This window comes from Sinohyriopsis cumingii, chromosome 12 (assembly GCF_028554795.1).
Source record: "Sinohyriopsis cumingii isolate HCF-2022 chromosome 12, ASM2855479v2, whole genome shotgun sequence".
Classification (NCBI taxonomy): domain Eukaryota; kingdom Metazoa; phylum Mollusca; class Bivalvia; order Unionida; family Unionidae; genus Sinohyriopsis; species Sinohyriopsis cumingii.
In genome coordinates, this window is record NC_142972.1 from 5,331,290 (window position 1) to 5,343,245 (window position 11,956).

The 11,956-nt window shown below is 34.0% G+C and overlaps 1 protein-coding gene across 6 annotated transcripts in view; it reads left to right on the forward strand.

Moving 5' to 3' along the window:
* Positions 1-10,102, forward strand: part of LOC149785935 (uncharacterized) — a 117,123-nt gene extending 107,021 nt beyond the window's left edge. For 5 of the 6 annotated variants that reach the window (XM_089976175.1, XM_089976176.1, XM_089976178.1 and 2 more), the window contains exons 5-7: positions 2,719-2,846; positions 3,241-3,326; positions 6,273-10,102. In XM_089976175.1, the coding sequence (XP_089832301.1) occupies positions 2,719-2,846; positions 3,241-3,326; positions 6,273-6,715 (657 nt within the window). In that variant the 3' untranslated portion in view covers positions 6,716-10,102. Of the gene's footprint in view, positions 1-2,718; positions 2,847-3,240; positions 3,327-3,957; positions 6,012-6,272 lie in introns of those variants that run through there. The other variant, XM_089976179.1, reaches the window with a different exon arrangement.
* The last annotated feature ends 1,854 nt before the right edge of the window (positions 10,103-11,956 follow it).

Genomic DNA, 11,956 nt, shown 5'->3' on the forward strand with positions numbered 1-11,956 from the left:
GTGTGTGGGGATGAATCTGTGGTGTTTTCTAACCGCAATCGAGTGAATATTGCTACACGCAGTCCGAGGCCTCCACTCAGAAAAAACAAGCGCATATCAGCAATAAATGACCAATTTATAAGTTACAATATTACTACGACTGGTAAAAATCAATGTGCGTGGCTTCTCATGGAAAAAGTAACGCGATGCGGGCAATATTGTGTGAATGAATTTTGTTGGAAACACGCTGATCGTCGTCGCAATGGCGGTAGTCGTAGTCCGCGCAAACAATGTTGGGTCGGAGTGTATTATGAAAAGCGTGTGGCGATCAAAAACTACGACGGAAAACTCTTTTATAAATCCTCAAAACAGCATACCCATGCGGTTCAATCATGATTTTCTGAATTAGAGATAATAATTTCTGTGTATATAAAATGAAGATCAACAATGACATGTTCATCTTTCATTTTGTCTATATGGCATGTATAACTGAGTATTCTTGCTACATTTTACAAACCATCTTCGAAAATCTGCATGGATATTCTCAGTGTTTTTGCAATTTTCAACGTCCCACATTTTCAGCCTATATAGTAGAACAGTCGAATAGTTTTAGTTGGCAGTGTATAGGTAGGTCAAGATTCCATATACATTTTTTTAAACAAGAATAAAGTAATTTTTTGCTTTTTAGATTGTCTGCTTTGTAGCTTTGAAAAATTTTTCGGTCTTACTCAGGACAATCCCTAGATAAATAGACTCATTAACCTTTTCTAGTATCGTACCTTGATAGTTCTGTTTTCTTCGCGTTCACTTTTAATTTTCAATCTTTGCAATAATTGCTAAATGTATTGATCAAAAAAAAAATCTTGATTTGTTCGCTAAGAGAGCTGTGTCGTCTGCATACAGAAGTAAAATTATCTGGAAATATTTAGTGATTTCATCATCTGCAGTTTTTCGTTTGAGGTTATTGCAGTGTTTCGATTCAAGGCATTTTCAATGTCATTTAGAGGGGAAGAAAACGGTAATTAAGATCTACTGCACCCTAGCGAACTCTTTTCATGCAAAGAGAAAACTGAAAATATTGCCATTGAGATTTGTATGCTTGATTTGGTGTCTCGATACACATTTACCCAGAAAAGCCGTTTTTAAGATTTTAATATTCTTTATGTCTTAAAAGATATGGTCAGTAACGTAATAATCTGATCAAATTCCAATCTTGACTTCAATTAAAAACTATATATCAAAGTAATGATCATTTACTGCATTGCTGATGATTGACGTAAAAAGCTTTTCTAAGCAAATAAGTTATGTCATTAGTCTAAAATTATCTGGTTGCTTAGTGTCTACTGCTTATCATTGGTTTTTATTTTTCCGATAGTCTTTGCATGTGAAATTATTCCTGTGTTGAGTATTAACTGAAAAACGAAATATATATTTCCATACAAATAGATTCAGTAATTTAAGGCATTCATTACATACTCACCTTACTTTGGGGCTTTGAGATTCTTTAGATTTCAATTATCAATGATGACAGATGGCAACACATTATAACAGTCGTTAAATACGAGTATCTTGAGTAGAACTCGGAATTCACTCATTAACACGCGTAATATACAGTGTTGGTGCAGTTTTCTTGCCGACTGTCGAAATAAGTGTCAATTTGTTCTTTACATCATTTTGCGTACTAACGAAGGCTGAATTTAAAAAGTAGGTTCATCGGAATTTTAGAGTGAAATAAAAAATAATATATAATTTGGTTTCGGGAAACACATTAATATTTGCGGTCTTGTCGACTAAAAACACTGATGAGGAACTCTAAGGTAGAATTAATGTGTGTTTTTCTTTAAATTGTTGCATGCTATGTTCTCACTACTTAAAGAAGGAACGTTTTTATATGGTCATGTCCATCCGTCCGTATGTCTGTCTGCCCAATGCAAAATATCTTATTCAATTGGGCTAGAATAATTATATCAAAATATAGACGATCTGATTAGAACTTACGGTTACTGCAACAGTTTTTATTTTTGTTTATAAATAAATGGATAAACCAAAGAGCACGTTGTGGTAAACAAATGAAATATCATAGACTTATTTGTATCTATTTATAGATGCCCTAAAAGATTTTTAGACTAGTATAGCAGTTTACAAATTTTGCTGCATTTTGAAATGTTTCGACTTGCCGTTATGCTCTTATCTATGTCAGGTTCCAATGCAAACAACGTAAACAGTAATCGGCTGTCTGATAACGCGCTGATAGATTTGGCTCTATGTTTTTTTCTTGTGGTTACTCTTAATTTGCTGCATAGATCCAGAACCGCCAGTGCGTTACTCGACGACATATTTGGATGTATTATGTTTCCAGTTAATCCAGACTTCTAAACAAGTATAAACGGTAAATATTTTGAATTGCAGTGTTTCAACTATTTTGCTCATTTATACTCTCAAAGCTTTGTGTCGTTTTATATTTATATAGGAATATCTCTTGAAAGTAACGAAAACTTGAACAATGGGGTAAAATGACCGACAATGCATGGGCGACAGCTGATCGGTGTACATGCTGGCTTCAGTATATATACATATTTAAGTTTTGATCATTCCGTGACGCGGTTTGGCATTAGATAAATGGCATTATGCTTCCGTGTCGTGAGAATAATGTAAATATTCTTTTAGCATGTACTAAACATTTAACGCATTTTTTTATCCCTTATCCCTCTTTTCGTCAACGTTATTCCTTTTACACAGATGCCTGAAATTAATGGGGACAAAAGATGCCGGAATACTGATCAAATGTATTGCAAATATGCAGAAACTTGTTTTGATCCCTCAGAGGAATTCTGTTGCCCGGATGGAGTCTTCAGAGGAATATCAGTGTAAGTAGAAGTTGATTTTACTCAAACTGTGTGTGTGTGTGTGTGTGTGTGTGTGTGTGTGTGCGTGCGTGCGTGAAGCTTTCCAAAATAGATTATGTATAAAAGAGCATTTGTTACAAATGAAAATAATAAAGTGGGTACCTAGTTGGAGCAAAGGATCCTTCGCTGAATTTATATACTTTATTGCTTTCACATAAGAACAAGAGAACAATAGCCAAATCAACAGATGTTGTCATATGGAGGTCTCAGAAACGAGTGTCTGTGTGTACACATTTTTTGGTATGTATCGTGATATGTGTGTGCGTGTATGTGTGCGTGTTTGAGTGATCATTTCCACTTACACCACAACTAAGACCAGAACATATTATTGTTATTATTATTATTATCATTATAGTTGTCCTTCACACGACTTCAACAGCAAGTTCTGTTCTGGCAACGACCACTTTGAGGGCAAAGTATGTCCCGATAAATACAAACATGGTATGTACTGGTACTTAATTAAGCTGACGAAGACTACTAGAAGCTTGTCAATCAACTACATTGACTTGTTGAGCTAACTGATTACCGGATTTTACATTTTAAATACGCTAATGTAATGTTAGATCAATACATATGAGCATACAAGACCGAAAAGAAAAATCTGTCTTTCTCTTTAAGCTTTAAATCGGAGTTAGAATATTATATCCACGCTATCTATCTATCTATCTATCTATCTATCTATCTATCTATTGAGATAGATAGATATTAAGTTTTCGTTTTCTTAAATACTCATTATGGAATGATATTTGATATCTTTAGACATTCCAAATGACCTAAATACCTTTTTCACATTGCCTTCAGTACTTGGAGAATCTTCTTCCATAGCAAAAGATTTTTCACTTCTGAAATAGAGTCGAACGTTCTGACTTGTGTTATCATTCCAGATCCTTTACAATTATTCAATGCAAGGGAAAAACACATCACATTCATCTTTCTTAAAAACAAGGTCATTGATCATCAGATTAACTATCCACCAATTTTAGGAACCTTACCTAAACTTTTGATAAACACCTCACCCTTCATCTTCGACGATTTTCAAAGAAATATAAACTTCTGCATAGTTCACTTTAAGGTTTCGAAGAAAAGCAGTCATGCCCAACTGACCTCACAAAGTTCGTCGATACCTAGATATAGACCCATCCCTAGGATGCTGTATGATGGGCCTAAGGCAGTAAGCGATAACAGCGGGGCCCCAAGAAAACAAAATTGCATTGCGGAGAAGCACGGGGCCCAAGGCGGTTGCCTCATTCGCATTGCCATGGAGCCGGGCCTGCCTAGATAGCAACTATAGATAACCGAAATATAATGGGAGCAATTTATTTAGAATTTTTAAAAATAAAAGCTTTTGATTTAGTAGATCTTAAGATACTGATGAAAAATCTTACGGTATACAATATATCTGACAGTTCGCTTGTGTACTTTGGTTCTTCCCTAACATGAACGTAACATTGTGTTTGTGTGGCCAATGCTACATCTTTGCAACATATGAAAAGTGGAATCCCACAAGGCTCTATTCTTAGCCCATTATTCTTTCTGTTCCTTTTAATACAGTTTACAATATGAAGTTTGTAATGTTATACAGTGGTGCGAAAATAAAACAATGCAGTTAAACGTATAAAAAATAACCGTGTGACAATTGGATCAAGGCAAAGAATAAGAACATTACAGGATACTAATCTATTTTTTCACGGAATTAAATCAGATAACACAGAAAATTAAAAACTTTTAGTTGTGATTATTTAAAGGAATTTATTGTGGCAAAATCAAATAAAGCATATATCAGATATATAAACTCCAACACAAAGCCGCTAAAATTATTACCCGTCCTATCATGTATTCGTTAATTACAGTTGTTACTTTTAAATTATAAAGTAAAATACCTTTAACGCTTGAGATAAAAATCATGTCATAACATGATTCCACAGTATATCAATCATCTCCCAACTCCAGTTTCCAATAGCCACTGACGCAACCTGCGGACTAGTTCGTGCAATAATCTTCGTTTGCCTAAATTTAAAACGAATCGGTACGAAATCATATTCCGCAGTAATGTTTTGGAATACCATCGCCACTTATGTCACACAAACACAACACTATTCTTTACAAACACGCTATTCTATCGGCAATGTCCTTCACATTTCTTCTCTCTTATTTTGCCACCGCAGTAAAGAAATTGAGATACCTAACTTATTCACCACCTTCCCATCACCAAACTCTACATGCATATCATATATACGTTGTAATCTAAAGCAAGTATGTATTTGTTGTTTGTATATTTTATTATATATTTGTTTGTCAAATACTGCCGTAAGCATAGATTTTATTGAACAGATACGTTACACTGAGTTTCACCACTTTATTATTTGAGGACTTTATAAAAGATTAGTTGAATTATTCAGAACCAGATGTGTTATACTCTTAATTATTATTATCATTATTATTGTTATTATTATTATTATTATTATCACTATTATTATTATCATTATTATTATTATTATTATTATTATTATTTCAATTGTTGTAAATGTACAATCACATATAAAACCACCATTGAAAGTTTCTCTTTCCCATTAAAACCACAAATCTATTTTTGCAATATATTATCCACACTTTGATTTATCTGTCTATCTCTCGCTATTTTAATTGATCGATAGAAATCGATCGATTTTAAGTTTACATTTGCTCTCAGTGGAATAGTTAATCAACGAGTTATGACATCAACCTACATTTAAACTGTCCTAGGACCATAGCTATAAATAAATCATTATTATTATTATTATTATTATTATTATTATAAGAGGACAAAAAATAATTGCACTTTAACTACATGAATACGTATTGAATCAGTTGTGACAATAATAATTTGGATTTGGATTTGGATTTTTTTTAACGTAGCTTTAACAATTTTTCAGTCATATCGCTACGATGTCTGCAATGTGGCAGTTTATAGTGATGTCTAGCACTAGGGCATCATGTAGCATGATGTCCCACCCAGTCACATTATCCTGACACCGGGCCGAACAGTCCTAACACTATAACCTCTTAATGCTGAGCGCCAAGCGAGGCAGTTGTTAGTGTTAGGACAATAATAATAATAATAATAATAATAATATGAATAATAATAATAATAGTAATAATAATAATAATAATAATAATAATAATAATAATAATAATAATAATAATAAATAATAATAATAATAATAATAATATGAATAATAATAATAATAATAATAATAATAATAATAAATAATAATAATAATAATAATAATAATATGAATAATAATATGAATAATAATAATATGAATAATAATAAATGGCCTTCTTACTTTTTTGAAAATATAAATATATACAGCAATTTTCATCAGATCCAATTTTTGTTTTCTTCAGCTTATTCTATTGCGATTAGAGAAATCATCACCGAAGAGGGCAGTTCTAAGATGTTTTGGGCAACGGCGAGAAACATTATGCCTGACGAGTCTTGCAAACGCAGTGAACGTTTATCGAAAAAAAACCTCAAGCTAAAAATTAACATGACCAACTGTGATTTAACGGGAAGAACTTTAACAGTATTTTCAACCAAAAAACACCGATGGAATTCTGCTTCCTATATTTATTTGTATAAAGACGATTTAGTACTTAGTGGAAAGACTCGACACAAAATACTGAATAATGTATATAAGACCTGCAGTAAACCAATACTAAGTCATTCCTTTGAAGCAAAAAAAGTATCGAATTCAGGAGATACACAACACTTCCCTATCCTTCGTTCGGTAACACTACGATTTATTTTTTTCTACGGATTGCATATCATTATAAATACTCTTCAGTGAAGATAGATTACTTCTATTTGGAAACCTGAAGGTAGGCCCGATAAATGCCAGCCTTTAATGCTAGTCTCTTTCGACGGTTAACACTTACCTTTGAATGAGAATTTCTGCTTTCCTTATATCAATGCAGAACTGTAAGCAGCGCGATTGGTCTGTATATGTACATGACATACAAGAGAAAGGAGGAACACAGCTCCGGTGGCCTCATGTGTTAGAGCGTCATCATCGGATGAGGGAGGTCGCGGAAAAAAGTATCCTGGTGTCAGGATAATGTGACTGGATGGGTTGTTACATGTCTGCGGCATGATGCGACCGTGCTAGACCTCGCTATAAACTGCCACACTAAATACATCATAACGATATAACTTAAAAATTGTTAAAGCTACGTTACGATACAAATGCGAGAGAGGGAGAAAGAGAGAGAGAACCGAAAACATGTCTGGCAGCATACCTAAATGTGACATGTCACATGAAAGAAGGTTTCTTTACTGAAATCGGAATAAAAACCACCGTATTGAGGATGTTTACCCTTTCCTCAAGATTTTGTGATTCTGCTAGACAAGAATGCCAAATATATAAAATTGTGTGTATCCATCTGTCGTGTCTTGTGCACGTTATATACAAAAGGAAACAATAACTGGCGGCTGATTGCTTGATCTTCAAAAGCGTATCTCAGGACATAGGACACAATTAATTTTGCCATATATTCTCTACTTTTGTTTCTCAGTACTGACCTTTCCACAGTGTGACAATCAGTACAAATCATATGTTAACCTAAAATGCCTTCAAAGATGACTTCACTGTGAAGTTCTTGTCAAAGGTTCACCTGCATATTTTTGAGATGTTGACTGTAAATAGATCAGCATATAAACATATCACAGATTTCACTTCCAAATCATCGACAAGGCCTTATTACTCATTGTGTACTGTCGACAAAATACACACGGACAACCACGTCCTGAGCTCATATTCTCAAGAATAAACAATTATCTTTAAATCCCCACCAGAAATGCATAAATCTAACTCTTCTATCACCACAAAATTGAGAGGAAAAAATGTTCTAAAAATAGACTAGAACTACATTCGTGGGTACCGAACCGGAACTATTATTTGTGACCTGATTCCATCTAGTCTGGTTCCCTGCTTCGTGTACTCCCTGCGTTTGCACTCTGCTATACGAAGTCGGGTGAACGCCGACGCCATATTGTCACGTGATCAAAACAATTAGCCTAGTATGGAGAGATCGAGTTAATCCAACCGCGGCAAATTTATTCCTTTATTATTCTGTTTGTTAGTGACACAATGTGAACTTTACTAATACTTTCGATTTGAACTATTGTAGTCGGTATATTGTGTTCAAGCTTAACCACCAGTTCGGTCGCATAATCATTTACAAATATATTTTCTATTAGGCGAAGATGATGGAAAACAGTACACACAACACTATTTTGTTAATATCGCATATTTTACACAGCGTCGCCTGTAAAATTCTTTTTCCAATCAATTTCTTGATTAATTTTACGTCGAATTAGATATGATGTAATGTACGACAGTCTAAATATAGCCCAAGATTATGACGAAAATATCACCCATCTTTTCCGAGGGGGCGAGGATAACAATTGTTTTGCAAATATTTCACACTTTACACCATGTGATCTGAAATAGTTTTGCTGAAATAAATTCTTTCATCTCTTTTACATCGATATTGATATCTCGTTGTAGCTGACACCTCAGACTTTGCCAGCTCTTCGGATCGAAATAGCAACCTTATTCCACGAGGGGTTGTTGTTGTTGTGGGGTTTAACGCCATTTTTCAGCACACGATTGGCTATACATGGCGGCCAGTATTAATGGTGGAGGAAGAACCCGGGAAAACCCTGGAAAGAACCACTGACCCACGAGAAGCTACCGGCAAGCTTTCTCACATACCCACAGTGGCTGAATCCCAGACTCGAACCGGCGAAGACAGAGGTGAGATGGCAGTGATCCGTAACGGAGAGCGCTTTAGACCACTCGGACACTCGGGGCCCCACGGGGGGGGGGGGGTAATTATGAAGATATGTGGTCTAATAGTGTACATTCCGACTGGTTCATATACAAAAATCATTTGCATTCGATTCATTGATTCCTTTCATGTCGTTATTGATGTCAGTTGGTAGATGACGGCCTTCATTTGCCAGTGATTTAAGACCAAAATATCATCTCCTTTATACAAAAGAGGTGTGGGTGTGATGATGCTATTTTGTCAAATAAGTGTCTCTTTGACTGCATCATTGGAAAGTTCGATTTGTAATAGACTCTTTGATCAAGTGTACATTGATATTGATGTATCGTTCATGACAACCCAGATTATGACAAACAGTAAGACCAAAACTTCATTTTCTGTGAGTTGGGAGGCTTGTGTTTTGGCCAATATTGGACATTGTTTCTGACTGTCGCCTAAAATATTTCATTTGCAATTGATTCCTTAAATAAAGTGACTTAGCAACTGCCCAAGCAACTCTTCCAACTGGGGTTGGAGCTGAAATTACCATCAAATAATATTTTTGGGGGGAAAGGGACCCCAGAATTAAGTTTGCGTGGAGTAATGTTAGACTCTCTTGCTATGAACAATTTTACAATGATACTTAGATATTGTTTTACATTATATTCATTGTGCATCCTTTGGAAAGGTACATAATTTGCCTCAGCATGATACAAAATGCAATGTGCTGCTATGGATTTTTTTTAAGATTCCCCAAAACAAAACAAATTTGGTATGGTTTCAAAACCTTCTTCCTAGTATATACAGATCGATACTAGACATCCACTGTTCAGTCAGCATCAATGCAATCTACATGAATCTCATGGTTTTGTCAGGGCAAAAGAAACAGAATCATCAGTCAGATTTGACATATGTGTCAAATGGAAGCTCGGGGAATGAAATTTATTTTGAACAAGTGTTGAGGACAATCTAGTAAAATTAGCTACATGTCTCTTTTATTCCAGTAAAATGTATTCAGGTTTCATTGACATGTTTCTTTTAAGATCTGTTCAGCAATCTCTTGTTGTATTACCATAACTAAAAGACAATGATATTAATAATAATGTTAAGTGCAGAACATCAATTCTTAATGTTTTGATCAGTGATTTAATTTGCTTCCTTAGTGATTACTGTTTGTCATATTAGGTTAATAAAAATCCAAACCTTAGTATAAACCTAATATTTTGGTCAGTGTCAGTATAATGTTGCGAGATTATTAAGGGAAAAAGTTGACAGGTTGAGAAAAATTGTACTTTCCATCATTACCAAAGTAGCACATAGAAATACATGTCCTCGGTGTTTTCTTAATTTAACAAGATGTGTCTTTATGTTTAAATCAAATTACTAATAAAACACACTCAAAAGTGGTTGTTGTTTTTTGTCGTAGAGTTTAACGCCATTTTCCAGCACACTCAGAAGTGGATTAAAGCAATGACTGAACATTGTATGAAGAAATTAATATGGACAGCAATAATTCCAAGATACACTTTTTAATGTATATACATAAATATAACCCAAATAAACATGTGACTTGCTTTCACTTGTCTTTAGGATATAAGTAATTAGTGGTCTTTCAATTGTGAATCCACTACTGGGATTTTATGTGTGCATGACTTTGCATATATATATATATATATATATATATATATATATATATATATATATATATATATATATATATATATATATGCTAGTCATGGTGAATTTTAATCCATTGGTCGTCAAGAAGCCATACATTGTATAAAATGTTTTATTTCGTATATTCCAAGTCAAGAGCCATGAACTATTTGGAAAATAAAGAAAATATGTTTTCACTTCAGAGTATGTTCAAGAGATTGCTCAATCTGGGAGGGGTGGCCTTAAAGCTTAAGCTATTACATTTTAGAAAAACAATGACTTTCTCTCCAAAGTACTCGAGAAGGACCGGAAATGATATCTAACACTCGAGAGGGGCTTCAGAAAACAATGAATGATTAATGAGACAGTCCTTATGAGGTTGCTGAATTTGTATGTTATGACCTTTGTCGAAATGATGCACCTAGAAAAATGCGGCTGGTATGAGATTTGTAACAGGGGAAAATGAAATAGATGCATCATGCACATAACTTTAAAAGAATATGTAAAAACTTACGTATCTGGTAAAACTGCTTTTCACCTGACTGATGATTTAATTTAACATGTAAAAGAAAAGTTTGATATCACACCTATCATACTCAGGTACATTGCTGATTTATTTAATGTATTATTTGTAGGAAATAAAAATATATTATTTAGATCAATCAAGTAAATGTCTCACTTTTGACCATTCTTGATACAAAATCCATTTTAATTTTCTACTAACTGACCTTACCAACAGGGTTTAAGAAAGCTATACAAGAGTTCAAATTAAAAAATGACGCGAATGACACTCCTCCCTCGAATTTTGGATTTGATTTTAATTAAACAATTATTAAAGATTCGAAGACAAACTTGAACTTGCATAAGGAACATAATTATAATAAGGGTTTTGTTGATACAAAAGGGAAATGCTTACTTATTTTCAAGTCCAAAAATGACACGAATTGCTGCAGAGTTAGGGATTGTATTAAAATAATTAAAACGTTATGCCCTAACATTACACCAGCTGACGACATTATCACTATAGATGGAATGAGAAAGATTTGTGTCCTGCCTTTACCAAACCTGGCAAAACAAATTGAGAAATGTTGTGCAAGTTACTTAACTAAATCCCCACTTGTCCAACATCTTGCTTATGTGCATGTGAGGGAAATTAATATATAGTTACTGTACAGTCTCCAGTGATTAATAACTGCCTATGCAAAAGGGTAACTAGCACAAAATTGGTGGCAACATTGTGGTTGGTCCATGATGCTTTTATCTTGATAAGATGACAATACATGACACTTCAATAACTGAGAATAATGACAGATAACTGTAATGGATTCTATTCCGCTTTAATTTAAAATGGGCTGCCGCTTCTGCTATGTATTTGCCCTTATCTAACAGCTGAATGAACAATATGCAGTTCTATAACCAGTAACATTTTAAAGTTGTTGTTACAAATTAAAATTCAAAGAGCAACTGTATTCAAATCAATAGAACGTTTGACACAGACAGCAACAACAGAGAGCTTTGAAAATCCTGTGTGATGTCATATAGTTGGTTTAGGTTAGTAAGGCCATATACATAAATTTTGATGATATTGTTTAACAATGTTTCCA